Source organism: Oryzias melastigma, linkage group LG7, assembly GCF_002922805.2.
Source record: "Oryzias melastigma strain HK-1 linkage group LG7, ASM292280v2, whole genome shotgun sequence".
Taxonomy (NCBI): Eukaryota; Metazoa; Chordata; class Actinopteri; order Beloniformes; family Adrianichthyidae; genus Oryzias; species Oryzias melastigma.
The window spans coordinates 19,675,373-19,703,352 of NC_050518.1; the positions used below are offsets into that span (position 1 = coordinate 19,675,373).

The 27,980-nt window shown below is 37.9% G+C and overlaps 1 protein-coding gene and 1 long non-coding RNA gene across 3 annotated transcripts in view; one reads left to right on the forward strand and one right to left on the reverse strand.

The window, feature by feature from the left end:
* Window positions 1-212: 212 nt before the first annotated feature.
* The window catches only part of vwa5b1 (von Willebrand factor A domain containing 5B1), a 48,792-nt gene continuing 21,024 nt past the window's right edge, over window positions 213-27,980 (reverse strand). The window contains exons 10-22 of the mRNA XM_024293456.2: window positions 25,414-25,616; window positions 23,617-23,731; window positions 23,230-23,412; window positions 22,872-23,073; window positions 20,633-20,823; window positions 19,776-20,019; window positions 15,649-15,942; window positions 14,654-14,791; window positions 14,084-14,212; window positions 11,493-11,564; window positions 11,125-11,194; window positions 5,358-5,481; window positions 213-1,358 (exon numbers count right to left, since the gene is read on the reverse strand). Coding sequence (XP_024149224.1) covers window positions 765-1,358; window positions 5,358-5,481; window positions 11,125-11,194; window positions 11,493-11,564; window positions 14,084-14,212; window positions 14,654-14,791; window positions 15,649-15,942; window positions 19,776-20,019; window positions 20,633-20,823; window positions 22,872-23,073; window positions 23,230-23,412; window positions 23,617-23,731; window positions 25,414-25,616 — 2,559 coding nt within the window. The 3' untranslated portion in view covers window positions 213-764. The remainder of the gene's footprint in view (window positions 1,359-5,357; window positions 5,482-11,124; window positions 11,195-11,492; window positions 11,565-14,083; window positions 14,213-14,653; window positions 14,792-15,648; window positions 15,943-19,775; window positions 20,020-20,632; window positions 20,824-22,871; window positions 23,074-23,229; window positions 23,413-23,616; window positions 23,732-25,413; window positions 25,617-27,980) is intronic.
* Window positions 10,546-27,514, forward strand: LOC112159410. 2 transcript variants are annotated; one of them, XR_002921480.2, is made up of 2 exons: window positions 10,546-10,778; window positions 27,245-27,514. It is a non-coding gene; the product is annotated as an uncharacterized LOC112159410 (long non-coding RNA). The 2 variants fall into 2 exon arrangements; XR_004948213.1 differs by lacking the exon at window positions 27,245-27,514 and adding an exon at window positions 10,988-11,662.

A 27,980-nucleotide genomic window follows, 5' to 3' on the forward strand; every position in this document is an offset into this window, starting at 1 on the left:
TCTCCTTACTGGAAAAACCTAATAAATCCCAACTCAAATGATTTGTATTTTTTAAGAATTATTTAAATGTGGTTTTGCTTTGAGGCAATCCTTTTTTTCCATGTAACATATAAACTAAACTGCTAGTAAAGCCTGTCGTGCTGTTTTTAAAAAAAATACATTTACTGAAAAGAATGAAGAATTAACTGAAATATAAACATTACAGACATTCATTAACGTCGATTAACATCATATTTATTCTTTTATTTTTTTATTTTTTTAGGTTTTCTTTAGTTTTTTGCATATACTTTCATCTTTGCTACAATTGAACTGAAAAAGGCAAAAACAGTAATTACACTTGATTAGACAACCGGCGTGAGAGAAAAACGTGACAGTACAGCCAGGAAGAACCCAGATTCTTCTTTTTCTTCCACAACACACTTTGGGTTCAGGAGAACACGAAGCAGCAACAGTATGCAACCCATCCAACGGTTCATTTTTCTTTTGCAGCATTGGTTTTGGGGTCACCATGGTATTTTTTTTCAGAGGGCGTGTAATTCAACATGCGATGACTAACACTGACGTTCTCCCAGTCATTTTAGATGGCTGCTGATCTCCCGGTGTTGGTCCCTGTGATATGTTTGGAGGAACGGCACGACAACGGGACAAACGCACACTGTTCACCACGGCAGTGACGAGAGTCAAGACTTCAGAAGCGAATTTCTGGGCGGAGAACAGCACAGCCTGGGTTAGCATAGTTTAAGTGGGTGGTCTCCATCGAAGCCTCACACGCTGTTGGGGTTGTAACAGAGCATGTTCAGTTGCAGGTTCTCATCCCAGTGTCTGAGGATGATGAAGAGCTGATTGGCAGCAGCTTTGATGGAGGCTAAATCCTTCCCCTCCGGGATGTCCTGCTCACTGAGCCACATGCTGGCTTTGGCTGCGACCAATTCCCACTCGATGAAGTAGCTGGCGGAGCTGTGCTCCAGCCAGGCGAGGGCCACGGCGGTGGCCCACACCATGCTTTCTGGATCCAGCATCTTCTTCATCGCGCCGCCGGGAGAGGTTGTAGCGTCAGTGTGGGAGGGGTGTGGGGACAGTGGGAGGTCAGCAGAGGTGGATGGGCTGGGTAATGAGGCACCAGCGTCCGGCCACCCACCCCTGGATGGACGAGGGGCTGAGCCTGCGGCGTACTCTGCAGCATGCATTTCTTGCTCTAGGGGGGATCTGCAGCCGTCGTCTGTGCTTTCAGTGCGCCGGCTGCTGGAGCGGTGGCTGGTGAAAGGGGACGTCCACTTGAGTTTGTCCATCGGGACGTTTATGGCTTCACACAGCGCTGAGTCCAGTGGAAACGCACCACAAGCTAGCTGCAACAACACCTGCACACAGGGAGTCACAACAGATCCCTCTTGTTAGCCACAAAACCAGCAGTCCACACCAAATGGTATTTGCATGGCAGGTGCAACCAATTCAATGTTAAGTCAATGTCCTGATTGTGTTATGAACATTGAGCGTAGCGAGATGCTTTAGGTGCATATTGGACGGCGTGGAAGCATGGTACATTGAAAATTATGACATGAAGTTTGCTGCGTGATGTTCTGGACTGTTATTGGCCTCCCTGTTGTTTTTGAACTGCCCCCCCTACTGGCACAGTTTAATACCACCGTGTGACATCAGCAGAGCATGAATGTACACTTTTAGCATGACTTCGATATGTGGAAGTGCCATCTTCATCTAGTGTCAAATGATGTCCTGAAGGTGCAATGTTAGTGAGTCTTCTGTATCTCTAGGTTATTGTGCGTGTAGCCCATGTGGTCTTTGTTTTGTTAATTTAACCGATATCTTCTTTATTTTCTTAATCTGAGCAAAGACTTTTATTTTGGTAGTTGCGCTACTTCCTGTCTGCTCGGGTATTCCCTTCAGTCTGTGGGAAAAGCCGGGAGGAGGTAAGCTGCTGACTTTCCTATACTAGAGAAAAAAAGGTTTACACGAAGTTTTAAACGTGGAAATGTAATGGTAATCGATTAAAATGTTCTTTACACCGTTTTTTATTCTTGCTAGTTTTGTTAAATGGATTTTTTAATGTAAACGCAGCACTTTGAAATCGGCTAATGCTAGCAGCAGAGCTCGCGCTAGCATGCGTGGTCTCACGTGACCGTGGTCATTTCTCTCTGCCTTCTTTTAGGTTGTGCAAACAAGTAAGACCAGCAGTGATTTTTTTTAAAGCAAAATATACTAATCTGAGATGTCCAGTTCCATTTTTTAAAACCTGGCTTTAATGGCATAACTGAATAATCTGAATACGCCACCAGAAGGATTTTTTTAACACAGAAATGATATTTGGAATCAGTGTGTGATAAACCTTAATTTAAGCGAAGAGTTTCTGTTCTCAGTTTGGGCTTTGTAAATATGCGCTAAACAGAATAACGAAAGCGTATGAGCTCAGGGTCACTTAGATACTTGAATATCTTGTTTTTCTGCTCTGTATGTCTAATAAGTCTGGGTTTAGCGCTCCAAGCAGCAGCTTGTTGTGATAGGTTTTAGAGCAGGACTCCTCGTTGTTAAGGAAGGAGAAATTACTCAGTAGACCGCTGTATCACAAGGATATTTATGCAGCAGCCATTTGTCACTGAAAGCTGTTTTGTTTTGCGGCACGATAAGACAAAGCTGAATAATGATTATGCCTCTGCCGTGAGCTGGGTTCAGAGGTCGAGGCCCTGCTGTGTTAACAGTCATTCTGCCTTAAGCGCTGTTGTTTAAATGCAGTTTATTTTTTGGTTTGTTTTTATTTCAAGTGAGGGTGAATAATGGGCATGTTTGGAACGGATGACTTTAAGCAGTGACTTTCATGGCCAGTCACAAAAATATCAAGAATTTAGATTTATCTGCTGCCTAAAGTGTTTAGCTTTTATTTAAAAATGTTTAATTAAAAAGCCACAGCAAGAATAAACTTTAGTTCTTCATCGAGGCATCATCCTAATAGAAATCTTTCTTTTTACAGCACTTTCCAATTTGATTTGCTTTCAGACTACACTCCTGAGAGTTCTACAAACCATTCTTAAAGTTACAGAAAGCTACTGTACATCCAGAGGATGCCCTTAAAAGCAATACTAATACTAATATTAATATACCATTGCTATTTTTTTAGTGGCATTTAAAAAAAAGGGACAATAAAAGCTTAAACAATCACTTTTATTAAAAACAATAAAAATTAACACCACAACAAGAAGACTAAATAGAAAAATCTGTTTAAATAAAAATAAATCTGATTAGAAAGTATAATAGATAAAATATAAAGAAACCAATTGCAGAAAAAAACTTGTTTTACATTAAATGTGACTTAAAACAAAATAATGTAACTATTTTATTCTATTAATGCTATTATTATTAGTTTATATTAGGGGTGTGCCAAAATATCGATATTGCGATATATCGCGATATTTTAGTCCTGCGATCGATTCTCGATGGGTTCTCACCAGTTATCGATATTATATTTTTCATTTGAAGAGGCTGTTGCGCCGAGCGTCTGAGTCGCGCGCCGGAACTATTGTGCAGATGGCCGAGCTGCATCTGACTTTTAATAGCGATGCACGCGCTCATTCGGGAGAAGCAGGCTCTGTAGCTCGTGTGTGAAGCATGCCTATCTGTCAGCATTTATTATCCATCTGTAGGAGATCCAGCCGGTAAGAAGTGACTTTGTCTGAGCGCTAGAATGTCAGCGATCACTTACTTCCTGTTTGCTGTGGGAACTGGGCGCGTGCTTCGCAGTTGTTTGTGTACACTTCAGGGACCATCGGAATTTTCGTTTTCATGCACTTCAATGTTTAACCTGCTGGTGTACGGTGTAACTTTGGTAAATTTATAATGTGACGTTTTCAAACAATGTAGTTACTTGTTGCTGATGCTAATTTAAAGTAATTCTTAAGTAAAAAAGCAGGATTTGATGTATGAACTTAAATTTAAATGTAATTAAAATAAAGTACATTCATTCACTTTAAAATTGGGGAGGTTGCTAATTAATTGAAGGACTTAAAATAATTTTTTTTGCCATTATTATGTGTGTTTTAAGGGTTTTACCTATTGACTTCTGACTGACCAAATGTAAAATAGATAAAGATTGGAAAAATAATCTCAAGTGACAGTCTGAGTAAATCAGCCTTCAATTTTGGATGCTCAGCCCTTTTCAAGTGAGGGGAACAAAAAATGCTTGTCAAAAACAGTATTACTGATTTCAGCGAAGTGTCTACAAGTGTCTATAATTTGATGCACAAAATAAGAAAAGTTGTTTATTATGATTGTGTTTAAGCTGAAAAAGATAAATGGGGATATATTTTCCCCAAAAACACATTCTTCTATCTAATGCTAGTTATTAGAGAAGATTTTTACCAATTATGGCAGTATCGCGATATTATCGATATCGTGAGCCATGTATCGCGTATCGTATTGTATCGTGAGGTACCCAGTGATTCCCAGCCCTAGTTTATACAATAAACAGAAATTAATTGATAATGATTAAACACTACTAAGAGGTGTTAGCTTGATTGTAAAGTTTTAAAAATGTTCATTATGCTTGGCATATGGTCTGATAGTTACATTTTTGGTTTGGTTAAAAAAAAAAGAAAAAAAAAACACTTTCATTTAAAAGAAAAAATAAAAATACAACAAAGCTTTTGAATTTTCCAGTAAAAGGGGCAACACAGAGTTATGCGTCATCTATAGAACTGTTGATGTCTCTGCTGCGTGTAATGATGACATGATTAAGGGTTAATGTGTATGGGTTAAAAAAGAGTGGAACCTAAATCTAAGCTTTGTGGCACACCCAAAAAAATAAAAAAATTTTCAGAATTGGTTTAGAGTTTGAGTTCAGCTCCAGTGTAGTGCTGGAAATTTGATTACATTTATATGAGATGATTTAAGATGATTCATGGTGCTTAGGGGGTGTCGTTTTTTTCAAATTTTTGTCAGCTTTTTATCAAAATTTATATAAAAATGTTAATTATTTTCACCCAATGATGTATCAGGGTTCATGTCTCATTGGCTCCAGAGGACTTCAAACTTAATTCATTGCGGTTTCTCTTACAATAACTTACACTTTGAAGGAGATACACAATTCTAATTCACATATAAAGCTGCTTATCTTAAAGTACGAATTTGAGTTTGAAAAGTTGCACACCGATTTGCCTGCTTGCCACCAGCACACCCAAAACTAATTAAAGCAGCTCATACCTGCAGGTGCTTTCTGTTCTCATGGCCTCAAGCTCAACAGACTGTGGCACATCCGTGTCTCCAGACAAATATAGTCAGTTCGCATTAGTGTTCATCCAACAGCATGCAGGTTCACTGAGCATTCACATGCACGGCGTGGATCTGCTGCTCACCAGAGGAATGTAGTCTTTGTTCTCGCTCTCGCCCTCTCCGATCGAATCTCCAGACTTGCTGTGCGTTCGGCACATGAACCCTTTGGCAGCTCGAGTCAGGAGGCGGGTCCTGCTGAGGGCCAGCCTGGCAGAGGAGAGCGGACAGCACGGTCAAGACCCGTGTGGCCTGCAAGGCTGTTAGGTTTAATTGCTCCACCAGGATGACATTCCAGAAAATCCTTGTTTGTCCTCTCATCCAGCAACACCAGTCCACAGGAATAGAGTCAAAAATATATATAAACCACATTAAGATTAAAGGTTTAGATCCCAGGAGTCTAACTTCAGGCTTCGAGGGTGTTCATAACCCACCTTTGAAGTTTCTTTGAGGCGAACACACCTGATTCAGGTAATCAGAAACAGCAGGGTTGTTGAAAAACCAGCAGGATTCTGGCCCTTGAAGCCAGCATGCCATCAATCATGACCCTTTGAAGAACTGAGCATCCGTAGGTGTTTAGACACTCTTACTGTTCTGGAGCATTCACCAGTGTGAACACAACATCAACTGTTGGAGCTATTTACTCTATTGTTTAGTGTGTCTGATTTTTATGTTGCTCTTGGCAACACAGTAGGTGGCAGTAGAGAGAAGCACCAGGTGTAGGTGGGAGGGTCTTAACTGGTATAGGTGCAGGAAAGGATATGATGCCAAAAAGGAGGCTGTGACTTGGAGATTCTTGCAGAAAAGGTTGGATTTTTGGCATAAGTCTGCAATATGAAGTGAAAGAAAAGCTGCAGAAAGAGTTAAAATAATTTGAAATTTGAAAGAACTCACCAACAACTGCAGAAAACAATCAAATGATTACTTTTTACTGAATTTTCCATTTACCAGTCTGCAGTTAGAAAGACTATTTCTAATAATTTTTAATTTGTATTATTAAAATAAATTTTCTATTTTTTTCTCTTTATGAGTTCTTTAGAAAACGATCAAGGGCAAACTGAGAAACGCTCCAAGAAAGACAAAAGAAAACATTTTAAAGAGACGTTTCCTCGCGACGTCTCTGTGCTTGAATCTGAAGAGCTGTTCGTTTTCTGCCTGAACTGAGCTTAGAAGCAAAAGAAATGTTCAGCTAACTGGAATAGAATAGCAGTTAATGGACACTGACACAGGCTTGTTTTGCAGCCACAAACTTATGAAACACATCATAATTGAACTGAAAAGATTTGTGTTTTAATGTAACTATAATTGATGGTCTTTTTTTAAACTTTCAGTTTTAGAGATGTTTTTGAAGTGAACAGCAAATGATTTTTTTTTTTGCTCATTCAATCTCCTAATTTATTTAGTTGTGCTATACTGGCACCTGAACACTGAACTTTTTTTTCAATTTTTTTTTATTTTCACTGGTGTCTATGAAATCCTGTCCACCTTTGTCCACCTTTGTCATAGGAGGGATCACACTTTATTATAAGGGTTGGATCATCTGGACCCCAAAAGATAGCACAAGAGTTATTAAATAGGAAAAGTTCTAAAAAATTTGACATACTACAAACATCCGTCCCATATCATAATGCTTTTAGCAACAGCTAATTTGCAGAATTTTGCAGAAGGAGAATGGCAAAAATGCCTACAACAAATCAACCATTAATATTTAAAATAAGGGTGCGAATGTTAACGTGTTATAGGTATTATCCCACTTATACCATGGTCACTTAGAAAATAAATATTTAGTTTTTAGTACTTTAATATTGTTATTTTCTTGGTTTAGATCACTTTTCACAAAAAGCGAACTATTTGATGCATGGTCCAGCGCGTTGTCATGGTAACAGGACAGCACGTCGCTGAGCCTTGACTGCAGCGGCCAAGGAAAGAGACATAAATGCTGATCGTTACGATAGGTTAATAAAGCTTCACATCAAGGAGAAACTTCACCTCTTAGCACTTGTTTTTGTATAGGAGATGATGAAAAGTTTTTTTTTTTTAGCTCTGCAGGTTCGTTTCTTATGACTTTCAGCATCTCTCTTTTCTTGGAGTAAAACTGCTGTCATAAGTCTTCATAGTGCTGCTTATCTCACTGTTAATGCGTGTTGTATACATAATTCTGGGTTAACAATTGATACATTTAAACATTTCAGACCATAAAAATTAAGAAAACATTTTCTCTCTGGCCTGTTTTTGTTAAAAAGCCACATAATGTCATGTAAAATTTACCTAGTAAACATTGCAATTAACTGTGATTAATTAAAATCCAAAAGTGTGACTGATTATCCGTCACACTCTCTGATTATTTTTTTTTTATTTTAATGACAGCCCTAATTAAAAATGACCTAAATGTACAGTTTTATGATTAGTTGCAAATACAATAACTTACAAAAAAATTAATCACAATTATTTTTTTTTTCAGGTTTGCGACTAATTAGTTACATTTTTTTTTGATTTGCGGCCCTAATTTAAAACAATGAGTCTGGAATCAAAAAACATTAGCAGTTTTCTCCCTCACTATAACAGAAACATCCAAAATAAAGTAGAAAATGTGATGTCAAGTTTAGAGTTTTAAACTCCAGTTATCTGCAGCCACCCTCCGCTTTATTGTGGAGGCTAAATCTGCCCTCCAGAATGAGCGCCAGTTCATTTATCACCACATCTGTTCACTGCCAGGATCGCACTTTCAATAAGTTCTAAAATTGAGGCCGACTCTCTCCATCCTAAATGTGATGAAAACCACCAGTGACTGCATTTAAAACCACTCCAAATGAAAGCATTCGGGGAGACAAAAGAGGTTTCAGGAACACACCTGTCTGTAAATGATCAGATTCTGCCTTCAGAAGTCCAGCTGGGTTTTCTCTGGTATCTTTTCTTTTCCTTAAATCTACTTTCTGACCTTTCAGAGTGACTTTTTACCCAAACGGTAGATAATAGTTAACAAAAGCGTCAGGTGAAAGCAGCTTTTGGGAGTTTTTTGTAGAGAAATGAACAGACCAGCTCTGCCTGGAGGACAACAGCCGACCTCAAAGTCTTCTATTTGATGCAAAAGTGATTAAAAAAACTAAATCTAATTCTAAAAAAATCCACTCAACAAACACATTTTACAAGTAATTGAAACGCCACTATATTTTTTGTAGCTCAGTTTTTGTAATAAAGCGTTTTGTGATGTTGAGAAAGCAATTTAGCAGGGCAACAATTTAGAATGTAAATGGTTCTGATTCATTTCCGAACAAAGGCCAAAGTGGATCTGCTGATTACTGTCCTGAAAGCAGAAAAACAAACTCTTCCATCGCATGCGTCAGATTTTTTTGGGTCAGAGTGGTGCTGTTTGTAGGCGGGTCATAAACAGATGCAATCCCAACTATTCTGCTTGACAGTTTCCATGGAGACTCAACTTTTGACAGGAAAACTCCTGATAAGAAATCAGTGGGGGTGTTATTTCCCCCATATTTGTAACATTATTTCCTGCTTTTGTGATTTTCTTGACTGTTTGTCAATAAAGTTACAAAGTCCTGTCAGTTGTTGCTCTCAGGAATTCACCTGTTGTGCCACGGTATGTTCCCCCTGTCAGAATGTGTTTCCCCGGTCTCAGGCATCGTTGATTTGTTCAGTAACACTTAAATTTTGTCCCAAAAAGCATAAAATAAGGTGGATAATCATAACAAAATTTATTCTAGGGCTTTTGTGAGCTTACTGTCATGCTTGAAATTTTTTTAACCATATATTCAACGTAAAACAACAATAATTTATAGTAGAAACAACAAATATTTAATAAATGTTCACTCTTAGTGACGTGCTTCCATCACAGTCACTTTCATAAATTGCGTTTCTTATCCTAAATTTGTCGAACAAAGGTTGTTTTTTTTAACACAAGAATCTGTCGTTGTTTTTCGTAAGATATGTAGGGAAAAAAAATGCAAATATGACAATAAATTCCCAAAAGCTTTGGAATAAACTACATCATCATCACCCACCTTCTTGTTACGCTTCATGGGACAAAATACGAGTGTCATGAAACCTCCAATCCAACACTTTTAAGTGTCAAACAGGAAGAAATTGGGTCCTTTTTTTGAGTATTTAGTAAGTTACAGAGTTTACATGCACCATTTCCCAGGCAGACGCTCTACCACTAGGCCACTGAGTTGTAAAGTTGAACATTTTTTACATGAACTGTGAGTCACAAAAGACGAGGAGATCAAGAATTGACCAGTTTTACTGTTTACTTATGTTATGAATATTTCCAAATAAGTCCCTTTTAGGGTTGCATGGTGGTGTAGTGGTCTGCACTCTCCCCTTTAAACCACTTAATCTAGCCCGCCACACTGGAATAAATTATATTGATAATCTGGAGTAATGTTTTAAATTTCTCTGTAATTTGGGGGTCACCCCTTAGATGGTGCACCACAAATAAACTGACTTGTATTTAGCTGCAGAAAGATATTTTCCATATATAAATTTGTCGTTTTTTTATTCATGTGTTTTTGTTTTTTTTTAGTTTTTCTGATCATTCCAACACAACAAACACATTGTTTTTCTAAGTGTGTTTTATACTAAAATATATTACCCAATCGGTGAAATTGTCACTAAAATAGGAACAAAAATCACTATTTTCAAATTGTAATTTTTTTTTGTCTGGATTCCATAGTATTTCTTTTCATATGAGGTCGTTTACCAAAAAATTTCATGCATCCGATCTGGCCCATCTGTCAACTTTTAGAACCCTTTGTGGCCCACAAGTCAAAAAGTTTGCCCACCCCTGGCTTAGAGGGCTAATGTAGGGGAAGAATCCGGATTTGGCCTTAGGGTTCAAAATTGTCACTTTTGTGTGTGTAAGTGTGAGTGCGGGTTTGCAACAGACAGGCAATCTGTTCAGGGTGTACCCTAAAGTCACCCAACAGTGGGTGGTATAGGCTCCAGTGACCCTGTGACCCTGAAACTGATTCAGACGATAAAAGTCTACAAACTGCTTTACCATCAAAACCCACAACTAACAAAATCATTCATTTCTGCTTCCTTTTTTAGGAATTAAGAACGAGTTTGTAGTCAAAGCGCTTCAACAGTAACCGTAGTGACAGTCTGTCCAGCTGGGAAAAGCTGGATATTTATTTCTTGTGCTGCAAAGATCCAGAAGCATCAATGTGCACATTTAGTTAGTAGGTGGAGTTTCTCTGATCGCTCTGTGAGCATCAACTCATCCAATCTGTCCTTCTACGTATTCCTGTCTGACATGTCGACCTTTGGAGGACCACAGTACTCATCAATAAAAAACAAATCTTAGTAATTAGTTATTGAAAATCCATAATAAATAAAAGAGAGAGCACCATGGAACAACACAAATCCTGTTGTGCTTGATTATTTTTTCATTTTCTTGCAGCCATTTAAATGAAGAATTGTTGGATTCGATGTAGGAATTTCGGATTTTTAGTGTTGAAATCTGTCCGAACCCCTTCAGTACACAAGCAAAGGTGAGTGTTATTCTCAAAATGTCTCCCAATTTTCTGCTATTGATGATATTTACCATCACATTTCTTGATATTTTTTGGCTTCATTTAATCACAACCTTTTTTCGTCAAGAAAAATATGTTCTGAAATGTCAAACCCTCTGACGCATACAAAGCAGGCTCCAATCTAAATGCATTTAACTCCAGTTTTGCAATTCTGCTTCATCTGACAGAAACTGATCAAACTTTTATGGCATATGAAGAATATCGGTTGTCTTGTGGAGAGAGTAAAAAGCTATTTCTGTGCTTCTGTTTGCTAACTTGGAGCATAAAAATAATGTATGGTGCCAGGCAGCGTTCGATCACCCACCTGGCAGAAAAAAGGCTCTCCACCGACTTCTGGGATTGGTCGGAGGTCACAGAGGGACTCCTTTGGGAGACTTGGAGAAAAACAGAAAGCAGAGGAAGAAAACAAGGAATAAGGAAGATTTTTTTATCTTTACAGATTTCACTTTTAGTCACTAACAGAGGTTTGACTTCACTAAAACGTCCTTTTTAAAAAAAAAATAAAAGCACCTTTATGCTTGTTTTTTAAGTTCATCAATAGCAGAGAAAAACACTGAAACCTTCTTTTGTTATTAACACATTCTGCGCTCGCCCAGGAGATGAAAAACCTGTCAGTCTCATGTCAAAGGTCTTTGTGATGATGTCCCCGAGCAGCAGATCTGTTCTCCTCACCCTCTGTGAAGCTGCACCTCTCCCAGCCAGCGGAGGACGGAGTGCTGCACGGTGAGGCGCCATCCTCTCCATCTGAGAACGTCAACATGTCAGCAACTACTTTCAGAAATTTTCCCCAAAACAGACTCTAACCAGTAATAATGTTCATGTTAAACTAAAAAGAAAAAAAATCACATCAAAGAGGAGCAAGAGGGAACTAAATGTTAGTCTGATCTAACTGCTTCTACCTGTGCGGTTGCTATGACATCCCTAAAGATCGATTCAGTGTTTTCTGTGAAAACTGGATTATTTTTAAAGATGTGTGCAAAGATTTTCCAGAGTTTCACACCTTGCAGTGTCTAAACCTGGACTGCGGCCTCTGTTATATAAACGGATAAAGTTAAAGTTAAAGACAGCATCAAAAGTGAATCATTCAGTTTTGGTGTTTTTTGCAAAACAGAAAGTGGCTTGTTGGAACAAACTTCCTGTGAGTCAAAACCAAGAGTCCATGTGTGATCACTGCAGAGCCTCCAGATGAGGTGGCAGCCTGTCTAAGGTTTACCCTGCCTTCAACTAGCTGGTATAGGCTCCAGCAACCTTATGACCCTGAAAGGGATGGATGGATGGAAGTGCTTCTAATAAAACAAACCGCTGAGACACTAAACCCATCGCAGAGGGAATTAGCAGATTTGTTTGCTACTAAAATCTCAGCTGAAGCAATAATGGGAAGTTACCCACAATCCTCCACAACACACCTGGTGGCTGATGCCTCTCCCACATAAACATAAAACAAGCTCTCCCCATGTCGAGCCACAATCCCACATTTTTTACAGAATTCTTAAAAAATAAAGAAATACAAAATTGGGTACAGCTCATTTAATCTTCCTCCATTTTAACCATCTTAAACATTCAGCATCTTCAGAAGGTTCTTGTTTATCCTTTTGATTTCACATTATTGTATTTTTTGTAACATTACACTCTGAGACTAATTAACAATTAACACCAGAAGTCCTTGCAAAACCTTGTGCTTTATAGGAACTAATAGCCTCAGCGTACTTCAAACTGAAAAGATTATTCGTACATTAAGCAATTTCGCTGTTTACAATTTGATGAAAAATTAGAGAAAAAGCACTGACCTTGATAAATTCATCATTTATTTTTTTCTAATATTCTTTAGGTACGTCTTTGATTTTTTTTTCCAAACTTTTTTTTGCAATTTAAAAAAATGACTAATATCAAATATCTTAATCTAGTATGTTTTTCAGCATCTTTAGCAGTTGTTGTGGTGTTTGTATGCACTTTGTATGAACTCCTGGAGGTAATATTGACAATAATCAGCTTTCTTTTTGTTTTTGACGGTGTTCATATTAATCAAAGCTTTTTAAAAATGAGTGAGTTACTTAAAAATTAGGGGAGTGCCAAACTATTTACTATTTTTAGTTTACTATTAGTTTACTATTGTTGACATTGAATTTGACAGATAATTCCAATTGAGTTGTTGTCAATGCTCGTCAAAGAGATAGTATTACTGATTTCAGCAATGTTGCACAAAATAAGAAAAGTTGTTTATTTTGATTGTGTTTAAGCTAAAAAAGGGGGATATATTTTACCAAAAAACATGTTCTTCTATATAATTCTAGTTATTAGAGAGGATTTTTTACCAAATATCGCACTATTGCGATATTATCGATATCATGAAACATGTATCGCGTATCGTATCGTGAGGTACCCAGTGATTCCCAGCCTTATTAAAAATAAGATCTTATTTAGATCTTTGACATTTCCTCCAGTGTTTTAATATCTTTCACTTTCTCAATGTTGATCTACATCATATATTTTTAAACAAACCCTAAGCTGTAGGTGCTGCTCCTGGAACTGCTGGGTGGGCTTTTGGGAAGTGGATACAGGTAATTTCTGTTCCCCAACACTTCATGAAGAAATTTCAATGCATTATTCTGATAACTTGTGTACCTCAACACAAAGAAAATCAGCGAGTAGACGGCTCCGTCTACCCAAAATTTTGCATTGTATTCCTCACTATGAAGTTCTTTGTAGGTTTAAGGCAGGGGTCTGTAACCTTTAATACCACGAGAGCCATTTGGTCCAATTCCTTACAAACCAAAACCCAGCGAGAGCCGCCAAATCCCAATTAATTTATTAGATAATACACTTTATTTATGCTTATGTTAGCTATTGCTTGATAAAATTTTAAAATATTTCCAATAATTACATTTTAAATATATATATTTTTCTTTAAATAACAACGTTACCTTCTTTACTTTTGAGAGCAGCACATATGCGTTCCTTTCAAAATAAAATACATTCTTTAACAAATAAGATCCTCTTGTTGCAGCAGTTTAACTTAACTTAAAAATGCAAGAAAACCAAGTCAGACGAGACTTTCTCTCATTATGACAAGTTGAGGCTACCATACAGCATAGATATGAATATGTGCTTAACTTAAACTAATTTAATATATATTTAAAGTGTTAGCATTGTCCTTAAAGGCAAGAGCCGTAATAGAAGGATGGAAGAGCCACATGTGGCTCAAGAACCTCAGGTTGCAGACCCCTGGTTCAAAGGGAACTGAGATTAAAAAATGTACACCCTACTGTTAAGCAAAGGGGCGTCCTCAGCCTCTTCTGACATGCCGCCAGACTGAGAACGACCCAGGCCGATGGAGTAAGTTCTGTTTTTTCGGCTCCCTGATCGAGATCTAGAGCTCCTCTTCCGACCTTCACCTACAGACAGAAAGTCAGTGGAAGGGGTCAAAAACTGTCTTTTTAGGAAATATTTTTAAAATACAGTTTATAATAAAGAAAATATATGTAGTATTTACACTACATTGCAACACATGTATTGTCAAACCTTATACTTTGGCTTATATTTATTGAAGCTACTAAATACTTAAATAAGTAGTAAAACTATAATAGTAAAATATATACTATATTCTAGTAAAAATAGTAAAACTATTTGCTGAAAGTATCTAAGTACATTTATGTAATGCAGAATTTTTACTTTTTTAGACTTTTATTTTTAGACTTAATTTCTGTCCTTTATGCCAAGTTAGCAAAAGCTAGAATTCGTTTTGCCCTCTCATTCCTTGACAACTCGAGTATTTAACCAACAAACACAAAGGCTTGAGTGACTGATTTGTCAAAAGATTTTTGGATTTAACTTACCAGGGTTTAAATATTCGACACACGTGGGCAAATACTCATTGGTGTCCAGGTCAATGGGAACAAACGCTGTGTATTTGCTCAGTATATTGCAGGCTTTGCTGGTGTGAATAGCATATAACTGGTACTTTCTGCCAGAATCTGGAAAAAAAGGACAAAATTGAATGCAAAATTAATTTTACAGCCCGCTCAAGGGTAAATAACACGGAAAATAAACATTGAATGAGCTTATTCAAAAAGGCTAACAAAGATGTATTACACGACAAAGATATGACTTTTAGTATAACCTAGTCTAAAGTACCTTGCCTAGTTTAGCTTAACCTAAAACTGCTAGCTGACCTGTGTTAAAAATATACAGTAGAAAAATAGAATATGAACATTTTTAGCTCCGGATTGAAGGTACATTAGGAACCATTAAACTACACAATTTATACCAACCAAACCAAATTGCAGTGCAAGGTTTCCTTTTTTGGTTGTAGCTGGAGCTGATGTAGCAAGCTACCTTTTATACAAATATACCAATGTAAAAAATTGTTTGTAGTGGAATTGGAAACAAATACTTCAAATGTTTCTTCTATAAAATAAACCACTGGATTTTACTAGTAAGACATGTCATCAGTTTCCATCCGTAACACTAGCTAAAATTGTTAACACAGTTAGATAGATAGATAGATAGATAGATAGATAGATAGATAGATAGATAGATAGATAGATAGATAGATAGATAGATAGATAGCAAGTTTATTAGAGTGTACCTAACTGGCAGTTAGTGTTTGTACAAGATTTTTTTTGTGAATTTGCTGTTGTCAATCAATAGCACTGTATTTAAGCTATAGATAACTGCCAGTACACAACTGAAACAAGTCTTGGGGAATTATTTAGGAATGCTTTATTTCCTGCTCCCTTTTTGATGTAAGCATCCTTTAAACATGTGATTTTAAAGTAAAATTTCTGAGGTTCTTCAGTTTTCTTCAGACTTTGAAGTCAGCACCACTCACCATGCTCTATCTCACACTCCTTTTCTGCCATCTGCTCAAAGTCGTGGATGATGGAGCGCCCTGCAAGGTAGTGGAAGGTCTCGTTCCACAGCTCTTCATGAACCTTCTCTTCTCGCTCCCGGCCGTTCAGGAAAGGCTCGATGTCGAAGACCATCTCCCATTTCATTGGCTTCCCACACAGCAGTCCGGACACCACTGCCTTACAGTCCCCTTGGTGCCGCATGGAAGAAGCCAGGTCTGACATTTGCGTATCCTGTGGAGTCTCTGCTTGGCACAACTGGTGTCCATATCCATCTGAATAACAATAAGAGAAACAAATGTTTTCAATCAAACGTTTTATGCATTTTGAGGAATTCATCAAACTAAGATGATCTAAAATTCACATTTGGAGTTGAAAGTGTTCAAGTTTCTTAAACTATTTTCACACAAGAGTACCTTTTCTTCTGTTCTCTTGGAAGAAGTAGAGCTATAAGTAGCAAAGATCAATAAGGATATAGTGAGGAAGACATTGACTATAAAGAAGAGTGAAACGTTAATCCTGACAACATACATGTGGAAGTATGGAAGAGTTTGGGAGAAGTTGCAAAAGAGTTTCTGACCAATCAACAAGATCTTAGGGAGAAAGAGGATGCGGAATAGAGAAGAGGTTTTCGGTGCCCATTTTCAAGAAGAACGGAGATGTGCAGAAATGTGGAAACGACAGAAGAATAAAGCTATGGAGTAAAGGGAAGGAGACGCTCAGAAGTGAGAATTTGTGAGCAACAGTCACAAGTAAACCACAAATGCAAGCAATGTGCTGCACATGGCAACTGCTGTTAGTTGCTGAGATACAAACTCTCGATTCACTAGTTCCCACAGGTATAATGACAGAAATTGCTACCGTTTTTTTTTTTACCTTCTTTTCTAATAGCACACAGTGAGAAGTAAACTAGCAGAAGGTTTACTTGAACTGTAGCCTTTTCCACGGTTAGCGATGGTTCTTTTATCTATTCTGAGAGCGTCCTTCATGAACTCTTTTGAGAAGAACTCATGGTAACATTCAGATATGGCCACCCACTATAATCCATGAAACCATCAATTTTGAATTCTACAAGAAAATAAAAACTGAGAATATTCAGCCTTCAGTTTATAAAGCTCAAGTATTGGGTTATTAGGCAGTAGTATCATCCAGGTCTGTGATGAGATGAACTCACTTTTTCTTTATGTAATTAAAACGTGAAGGAATTGAAGCAATTCGCCACCTGTAGACTTCAATATATCACAGCTCCGGCATTCCAAATCTTCCTCCAACTCAAAAAAAAAAAAAGTCACCAGAGCACTGGGACTCCCCCCACAGAGTTAGATCATTATTTATAATTATCTCTTTTCATCTGAGAAATAGCTTAATTTGAGTTCCATTTTAATTCACTACACTCACATCCACAGAAATAAATCAATTGTTCCTTCAGTTCATTATATCCAGCACCGTTACATGCTCGGGCGCAATTACATTAAAACACAGGTTTGAAGAAGCCATAATTGCTACTCACACCCAGCCGATCGAGGCGGCTCAAATCACCAGTGAAGCAAAGGAGAGAAGAGTTCTTGACCTTTGATGTGTCGCGATCTATTCTATTATTGACTTTTGTCTTTCCTATCATAAGCTTGAGGCTCAGCTTGTCTCTGCAACACCTCAGTGAAGATGTGCACCTGAGTGCCGGCAGAGATGTCACTTGGTTAACTTTACAGCTTTTTGGAGCTTGTTAGGTCAACTCTAACAAATCTGAGGATAAAAGAACACCTGACATATTTTGTATAATACAGTATGACTTTTTATTTTTGAAAATATCCTAGATTGGAGAGTTACAGCTTTATTGGACACAAATATGATATAGTAAATTTCTGTGAGACTAACTAACATCAAACGTTCCTCAAAGATCCACTCCACTCATATTTTGATCAATTCTAAAAGTGTTCCCAGTGGTCTTCTTATAATAATTATACTGTTTGTCCACAGTTTCCGTGGTGGCCCCACCTGGGTTTGCCCACATTGGCTTTAGTAGGTACTTAGTGGGTAGGCATGCTACGCTAGCCAGCCGCCCGGTGCACAGCGTAGCTCCCTTGCTCACTACACCGGCGCTACTACCTTGATACAACGGAGGTGGCTAGCTCACTACACAAGAGCTCTGTCGCTGCATTTTCGGTATGCGGAAGCAAAACGGTTGCACCGCTCTCCCGCATGCGCGAACCAAACTTCACTTCCGCTAAAGCATTTTTCGACCTTCAGACGGTAACAACAATAATAACCTCGTAGGATGTTAATATAGCACTTAAAATGTTTATCATAGAGAAAACATTCACTGTTTGTTGAAAAAACGAAATGAAAAAGACACGTTAAGGATCAGGACCTTACGATCTTGCAGTGACTACAAACGGACTACAAATGTTTTCTTCTGCTGCTATTTTACATGACGGTAGTTTACCACCTAAGCTAAGAGCAAACAGCGCCACTTCAAGACACTTTATTTTCTCCGGTAATCCAAACACGTTATTAACGGTAACTCTGTGGCTTTTTTTCACACTGTAATCCAGTCAGGAGAAGCTCTCGGTTGTTGAAAAAAACATAAACTCTTGTGATCAAGGAGTTTTACTGTTTGGAAATGACTCTGTGGTATAGTGGGTGAAGAGCGGAAGTGACGTGTGGTTCGCGCATGCGTGGTGAGCGGTGCAACCGTTTTGCTTCCGCATACCGAAAATGCAGCGACAAGCTCGCTAGCTCATTACAGCGGTACATCTTCAGCCCTGATGAACTGCATAAATGTTTGTCTCAAATGGGACTAGCATAATACCCAGTGTCTTAATAAAGAAAACAATAAATAGAGTTTACAAATGGGTTATCAGTGCTGGCTTTATGCAGTGTATTATATGGAGTGCATTATGGGACTTGTTGGCTCTTGCTGGGTTTTGATAGATAAGAAACTGGACCAAATAGCTCTTCTAGTGTAAAAGGTTGCAGACCCCTGTTCTTGGACATAGTTTCTGCAGAGGGGCAGTAGTTCATTAGAAATTCATCTCTGAGTTGGTGTGGAGAAAGCATGTCCTTACTTCCCATCATCCCTCTGTTAACACTCTACTGCTATCTTACAGCCTCTCACAACCCCAACCTAACATTACTGGTGAAACCATAAATTATGAGCAATATTGACTCCATCAAGATGTGCAGTTTTGAGCCTGATACCAGCTCAGATGAAGAAAACAAAGACGTACATGGATGTATTTGTCTGCAAGTGGATGCATCAGAATGTAGAGAAGCAAGAAGCTTGTGGCCCGCCCAGCATATTTTCTACATCAAAATACAATCTGTTTCAAATGATATTTTTTATGCTCTTAAATCACAACAATTTAAATTAAAAAATACTCACAAATGCAATTTTTGGCTTAATTGTCTTTATATATGTCCTCCATCTTCAGAAAAATGCCACAAGAACATGCTAGAAACATCAAAAACACAATTTATTTTGGAGTGGGTCTTTAAAAAAAAAAAAAGAATTTTTTTGGTGTCTCCAAAGTCATCCCCAAAACTAGTGTAATGAAAACTCTTTTAATAACTGTATTAAATATTACTTTAGGCATCTATGTTTTATTGGGTTTTAATTTTAAAAGGCAATGTGAACACGCTCTGATACGGTGTTAATTATCACGGTAGAGTCTAATGAATCCAACAGGAAATTGTTCTGTGGAGACATGAGTCACACTCTGAGTAGGTCAATTCTGCTCACGTGAAAGCCGTTGGTGTAGACAACCTTTCATTAATGTTCACATTAAAGTGAAAGCCGCTGATGGAATGGCGTTTTTTTCCAACATAGGATTTCAGTCATACTATCTTGCCTGTTTTCTATCACAGCTGATGAGATCAGATCAGGGAATTTCGGCTTCTGAATCAACCAATCCAGCAACAATTAGGAGAACGTTAGCTGTAGAATCACAGAGCAGCTCTCAAATAAAATCGTTAGGTTTTGTTTACACCAAGTGAAAGCTCTAAAAGCTTTGACAGTTCAATTAACCAAATAACTCCAAAGTTTCTATAAGGTATTTCTAATATGTACTGAATTCATAATCAGTAAGTTCTGGCTGGCTCCGCTTCATACCTGAGTCTCCAATGCTGCCCAGAGAAGGGCTGTCAGTCGAAGACCCAGATCCACCTCCCTTTGCGTGGCTGCGAGCCGCCTTGTTGTCGTCGCCGGCGTGGGGAACGTCCTGCTGCTGGAGGTTCGGGTGCAGCTCCGGGTCGTCCCTGCGCTGCAGCGGTAGCTCTTGCTGAGGAAGAAGCTTGTGGCAGCTTGCAGCCTGTCCTTTGAAGGACGCAGCGGCACACAGGCTGGCCAACTGGGGCTGAAAACACAAGAGCTCGTCTCTGTTCCAAGCAGGAGTTTAATAAGGTGAAGAATAGCAGCAGCTGCCGCCTGTAACTCTGATGATTTCTGCATGCCCACTCAAACTCAAATTAGGAAAATGGCAAATAGAATATGGAATCATGCTCCTTAGTATGACTGATGAGCCAACAAATGCTTTTAGTATGGAGGCATAAAAGCCCTCGGGTTTCCTGATGGGGTCTTCCTTTATTTTAACAAATGGATTTAATATCCACCCATTAAGTCCTGCATAATATAATGGATGCTCTGCTGGATTGAGAGGAGCAGAGACAGTTTCCTTCTTTTAAACCTGCTTAGTCATACTAAGATGCTCCCAGAGCAACTCTCACACCTAATTGTCATTTATTAATTTTGCCCTAATTACCAAAAAAGGTCGCGTTGGTCTGTTCGTAATTACACTACTGTTCAGTCAAGGCGCAAGGTGCACCTTTTGCTTTGCTCTCGGCGTTTGAGCATAACTGTGTCTGATACCGCCATTAATATATATTTAGTTTTCTCGTTCTTCCATTAAAAATGTGTTTTATTTTGCATCAAATTCAAGATTAAATGGGATTTAGAATTAGGTTTCACACCTGGAAGTCACTCTTCCACTGGGCCTCGTGCTCTGGACTCATCTGGCCAATCAGCTCCTGGACTTTGGTTCTCCTCAGAGGGTTCTTGGGGGCCACGGAGCTCGGGTCACTGGGAGTTGTGTTTTTTTTGGCCGGGTTGTAGTCCATTATCTGGTTGGTGCTATACGCCCGTCTCCTCTGCACCGTGTCATCTAAAAGTGACGGAGTAAAAATAAAACATTTCTTGTATTTTTTTATGTTTTTGCTGATATACTACTGACATGTAAACAATGTGAGCAGAGTAGAAAACTGTGTAGGTGCAAAGCTTGCTCAAAGCATCTCAGATTTCCCTTTTCTAATAGGTAAAAGGTCTTTTTTGGGTCATTTAATATTTTAAAATGATTTTGATCAGAATTTTGGTCTCATGCTGCTGTCAATCGAAAGCCTATTGGTATTTACATGTGTTAGACATGCATTTAGACCTTGTCTAAATGGCTACTAATGTGGTAATTATTAAGAAAAAGATACAAATTTCATATACACTAAAATTACAGACATAAAATATATATATATATATATATATATATATATATATATATATATATATATATTTGGAATAATCATTGTCAGTAGATTAAACCAAAGTAAAGTAATGGAGACATTTAAACTAAAATATCAAAAAACAAGCAAGTAATTCATACAACAAGTAAGTAATTCATACAGAAAAATATGTTCTGGAGCATAAATGTTTATAAATTCTATATTATTCAATAGTACATCTGTTTTATTATTTATTATTTTATTTGTAAACTTGCTTGTTTTCCTGTTTTAGTGAGTTTGTTTTTTGTATGTTGTGTACTTAAGTTTTTCCCGTTGAACCTTCCCTTCAGATTTCTACTTCAATCATGTTTAGTTTTGGATATTCTTTATTGTAAGTTCAGATGTGTGTCTGAACCAATAAGAGAAAACATTCCTTTATTTCCTGCTTGAGGAAAAAAAGTGGCTTTCCACTGTCTTATAAAAGAAGGAAATCTTTCAAAGTAAAATGAACTTTGCTATACAAGTAAATATAAACTTATTTCAGCTCTGGTTGAATCCATATTTATTTTGTGAAAATGGGGTATTTATATGATTATGTTTTTTTGTTTTTTTTTAATTTTTGTCACAAGTAATATTTTTAATTTACTGGCAAGTTAAACGGAGAGACGGCTCTACTGCCTGCTTTATTCTGTTCTCTGCAGCAGAAATAAATCTCCCTTTTTTTTGTTGTTGCTTTTTTTCATTCTACTACAATTTTGTAGGTTGCAAATTATTCACATTTTCTTAATATTAGTTTTTATTCTGTTTCAGTCAAACCTGGAAGTGTCCAAAACTTAAAAATAGAGAAGAATAATTTTGAAAGACACTAATTAATTTATTGAACATCTGGGACTTTTCTAGACCGTTTGGAAATAGTTGAAGTTTGTTTTTTCTGATGGCCAATGCGAGACAAAATTGTTCCACATTTACTGCACTTTCTCTCTCCTAAAAACTAGATTGAGAACAATTTGAGACAGCTTTGATGTCTCTTTTAAAGTCCTGAACAATCATGAGACTTCTTTGGAGATAAAACCTGTAAAGCATGTTTTGAAGGTGTTCTATGGGATTTAGGCTTTTTGGAGGTATTTCAGGGCATAACATTTTGCCGTTTGATAATCAAGGGTCAAAAAGATTAAGAATCAAAGGTTTAAAAAAATCTGAATGCAAATTAAACTGTTTAAAAGAAACCAGAAAGAAAAATTAAAGGTTAAATAATTGAGATTGAAAATTCAAAGGTTTAAAAATTCTGGGGGGAAAAAATCAAAGATTTAAAGTCAAAAAGAAAAAATAAGGTTTAATAACTCAGATTGAAAATTAAAAAGTAAAAAAAATCAAAGTGAAAATTTAAAAGTTAAAAAATTCATAAAGAAAATTTTAAAGTTTAAAAAATCCACAATCTGATGGAACAGAAAAACTTCCATATATGGGCACTTCCTGTTTAAAATGCAAGGGGGCAGAGGTCACTTAGTCCAGTTCTCATACAGTCAGTGGTTAAGACAGGATCAAGTTAATATCCCAGTTCCACAAATCTGAGACACTGGAAAAAACTGTCTCAGTTGGAAGACCTCCAAGGAAAACATATATTTTTCACCATAAAAAGCAAAAATTCTTAACTTTTTACAAATATTTGAAGCTCGCCCTCCATTGAAAATCAGTCATCTATCATAACATCCAGGATTACCCATAGTGTCTTGTTCTGCAGTGACGGGGCTGCTGTCTGTCAGGGAGTCCTGGTGGGAGACGCACGAGGCCCAAGAGGGCGCCTCCCTGTGGGATCCTTGGTTGCTAATCCCCGTCTTTGCCGACTCCTCCTCTTGAGAGTGGTAAAACACCGAGCTGGCTGACTCAACGGAGCGCATCATGCTGTATCGCCTCCTCTTATCCTGTTGAGATTTAGAGTGGCTGACACATCCGGCAGAGTGCTTTCAACCTTTTCCAACTCTCAACTTCTTGGTAGTGGCGTTTACTTCCCACGTCCACGTCATTCCTTAACGCTTCCTTCAGGAGGCACAACATTCTGTTTGATTAGAAGGACTTACAGATTTGGGGTTGTGGTAACGGCTGGTGTCGCAAACCACGCTGTAGCCAATCAGGTTGTCACCCGGAAAAAGGAAGGTGTTGCCCACAGGTGAGAGCAGCACCTCTTTGGTTTCAGGAAAAAGCCACTCGATGGAAATGTCGCTGAGCACGGGGGACATTGTTTTCTTGAGCGTCCTTATCATCTGCAGAGGGGGAAAAAAACAAACAAACAAACATTAGACTCAGCTTTTCTCTGTCTGGCACTTAATAGCACCTCTGATGTAGGATTTCCTAATTGGTATCAGTGGCACAGACAGTGCTCTGAAGCCCGTGTATAATAGCCCTCCAGTGGCTCTCAGAATGGCTGGCTGTCGTTAGGAGTGACACTCCAAGCTGGAAATGAGTACCTTGGGCTGCAGTCTCTCTCCGTCAGCCAGATACTCTGCTGTTCCTTTGGAGACCGCCGCCACCCCCTGCACCAGCCTCCTGCAAGCATTCAGCCCTATGCCGAACGTGAAACATCTGCACACACGTCAGACATCAGAGAGAGAACACACCACAGCGACAAACAACAAATAATGCTCCATCCCCACATTTCCAGTTGTTTTGGTTAATTGTTTTGCACCACCCTATCTCTCCTTGTGTTGTAATGGAAACAGGAATCTTCCCCTTAAAAAAAAAAATGATAAAAGGACACAGTGGTTTCAGGAGAAGGTCTGGCTTCTGTTTGATCAGGAATGAGTGGTCACGCTGACTTGTAAGCACAGCAGGATAATTACTGAGGCCTGACTCAGCCGAGCTCTCCCCGTCTAATACAATTATCCCAGGGCATTCATCCATTAAAAGAGGGAAGACAAAAGTCAATTATTACCAGAATAACTCTGGACAAGAATTTCATGGTGTGAGGAGATGCAAGCAGTGACATAAAAATAATGAGAGAAAAAACAAACTGCTTGATTGCTGATGAATTTCTGTGTTGTCCAAGTTTACATCACACACTGAAAAAACGAACTTTTTGTTTCAATAATACATACTTAATTATTCCTCATATCTAGATAATAATTCTATTATGCAAGTAGAGATTTTTCTAGTAAAGAACTTAAAGTTTACCTAGTTTTTATGAGTAATCAAAAATTATATTGTTTATTAGTAAGATGTATTTCTCAAATTGTTTTAATCACTTTGGAAGCATCCATCAATATTATGTGAATTTAATTTTTTTTTTAATTTAAGTTTGGATCATAATCTTACTTGTAGACATAAGTAAATTTTACTAGATTGTTGTTGGTAGTTTTTATGTTAATGAATGCAGTAAATTTAATTAGGAATTGTTTGTGCCAACTGTTACGAGGATTTTCTTAAGTAAGTTTTATAAAATATTTTTTATTTTTTTCATCCTGCTTGACCTCAGCCGTTGACAGAACTAGAATATTGCACATAGGCGACGCAAGACTTTGGTAGGGGGGAAATGAGTATAGCAGAGATTAAACGATGAGAAAAAAACAAATTTCAAACTGATTAAATATTGATGAGTTATTATTAGTAAGTTTTCCAAAACTTAGAATTTCCTCTATAGCAAGGAAACGGTGCAGATTTTGGCTAGGGCTAACAGACCGGCCCAGGCTGGCCGGCATAGAGATTACAGGGGTGTAACGAATAATTTAGCGTAGGATTTACTTAACCCGGGCATGTTAAGTGTTTGTCACAACTTGTTGCCTGCAACATGTCCATAGAAAAAAGTGTGAAAGAACATTTTGCTTTTACAAGTTTATCAAAGGATAAACGACCTTGATATTTTGTGCAGCCCACCTGCAGGCCGTGTACAGGTTCACCCATTTTCACCTCCCGACGGCCCGTATCCGAACTGTTGTGACTATTGCATGACCCGTATAAATAATGTGTGTAAAGATTTTCACACTACAGGTTCACTGAGGGATCTACAGCTTTGATATTTTGTGCGAGTCATCTGCCCAAAACTGGTTTCCCCATTTTCCCCCTGCAGACAGCCACTATCCACCCATAAGGGCAGTAGTGACTATGGCTTGACTTCATTAACATTTGCTTTGAGACAACAAAAATGTTGCTATTTTAGGAAACTACAATCACCTTTAGATCAGAGGAACGACAACAAAGGCTCCTGTAATGTATTGAAAAAAAAAAAAAAAAAAAAAAATGTCACCCATTGATGTGGGAGCAACACTTGCCTAACGTAGCGCGCATGGCTGCGCACCACCTCGATGACCCGGCCCGTGTCACTGACGGCGCCGTCCGTCAGCAGGAAGAGCAGCCGGGGGTGTCCGCTGACCGCGGGCTGCCGCAGGATCCAGGAGATGGGGGGGAGGATGTTGGTCCCCCCCATGTCGGCTCTCATCTTCCTGATGTAGTCGCACGCCGGGGCCACGGCCTCCTGGAGGATGAGGAGTTACTCAGATGTTAAACACTTTCATGCAAAGATAAATACTGTCTGTAAAATGTTATCTGTTTGATAATTAACCAGAGCAATTACTGTACAGAAAAACACAAAACAGCAAAGAGTTGAAGCTATGATGAAAAAATAAATATTTTTTTTTTGTTTTTGTCTATTTATCTTTATATGTCTTATAGAAAAAAAATCACTAAAAGTGAAAGCTCACTTTCTGCTAGTCTAATCAGAAACAGAACATGTCCATATCTAATTAAATTCACTGTTTGTGTGCAGATGAGCAACCTTTGTGGTCATGAATTCAGATTAAAGTAATCTCTAAAGGATTCCCTTTCTCTGAAACCTCTTCTGTTGTAATAATTATGCGATTATTGCTTTGGATAAATCATAAAAACTAAACGTATTTAATTTTTAGTAACATTTACATCTAAATTTTCAAATTAAAAATCACTTAAGAGTAAACGTTTTTAAAATGGCAAACATCTTGCAGATTGTAAAAATAAATTAAAATATTTAAGACATGTTTTAGGATTTAAGTAAATTAAAAGTCTAGTAGCAAATGTTATACTTTTTTTCATCTTAGTCTGGCAGTTCCTTGATCAGCAAGTATTTGGTTAGACTAAATGTCTTTTTTGTTTGCACAAAGGTTTTAGTTAAACAGAGTTTAAATGTGTTTGTAGAACAAATATAGTGTTCAGGGTTCTCTTTTTCCTCCTATCGGCTGCAGAGTCCTGCTCTCCTCCAGCTAAACATGTAAACTGGAATGACAAATTGAGTTTCTTAAATCTTAAATTAAAGCATTCTCGAGTTTTTCCATTTGAAAGAGCCAAACATACGGTATTAATTTATAAAGGGGGGCTGGTGACCTAAGCCATTTCATTGAGATTGATGGATACAATAATGACAATCAGGGGCAAGAATGTCAGAGGAGATGAAAACCAGACAAAATAATTCAAAATATAATTTCTCTTTGAGGCAATTTTAAGACAAATTTTCTCAAAATTGTCCTTTTTATTGTCTATCCAAAAGTTATGGAATTAGTATGAGTCACAATTGTCTCTATTTTCTTACGCACTGATGAAGAGTTTTTTTCACAAACTACTGTATTTTAAAAACAGGAAAATATAACCCCATAGGTACACATGCGCTCGAGTCACCAAAATACATCCAACTTTTTTGAGTTTCTTGGTTTCCTAAATGTTATGTAAAATAGACATATAATTTCCAAATCCCAGTAAGGGATTGCAAAACCCGTTTTTCCAAATTGTGTTCCTCCCTTCATTTAATTTACAAAATGTATAAATCCTCATCAAACTCCTGATGTCTACTGCATTGAAACAGGAAAAATGTTTCGTCTCCAAGCTAACTGGTGAGTAAAGTGGACCAAAAGACTGAAGACTAGCTTGTGGCAACAGCTGATTAATAACTGAGTGGTATTCACATGGAAGATTCTTAAATGTCTTGAAACACTTGGAGGGTTTTTGAATCTTTGGTATTTAGATAACGTCGCTTTATATTTAAAAAATTGGCATATGTTTATGATTTGGTAGTTCCAGCTTCTTTGATCCCCTTTTTAATCTGGATTTATCTTCCTGTTGCTGTTTCTCTCACAGGTATCCAGGATTATAGGCTGGACTCCATAGGTGTCGGCAGCTGTTCTTCACTCTCAGCCCTGCTGCGCTAAGGAGTGGTTTCTCAAGCTCGATCCACTAATCCTTCAGGACATACTGGCATTGACGCTCACATCCAAGCTCACTTAAAGACTTGTTTTTGACTGTATTAATACTGTTTTTCCTGTTACAAGAACTCAAAAATTTGACCCATCCCTGCCTCTGGACTGTAGCACTAAACTGCTGAATTCAATAAAACAGACTTCCTGATTACTCAGCTGACTATAAATATGACATAAGTCTCAAACTCAGGTCAAAATGTTCCAGATTTAGTGAGTACAACAAAACAGAAGTCAACCTAGAATCATGTTTGCTTATCAGTTGGTCACAGGTTCAAATCCTCAAGTCTTTGGCAGTCTTTTACACTAACATGCTGAATCCGTGGGTTTATCAACGCCAAACCTCAGGACTCAGTAGCCTGTATGCTTTTTATGACACATCTACTGACCAACATTATGGGTCTGTGGAGATTCATGATGAGCTGAACCAAGTGTGTTTAAGCAGGGTAACAGAACAGCTGGTCCTGAGAAATTGAGATATAACAACTCTGCTAAAAGTCTTTCAAATGCTAGACTAAGGCCCAATCTGAATTATTCCCTTCTCCTTTCTACTCCATTTGGAGGGGGGGTTTACGTCTAAGTGTGTCCGAGAAATGTATTTTTTAAATCCGACCCTCCAA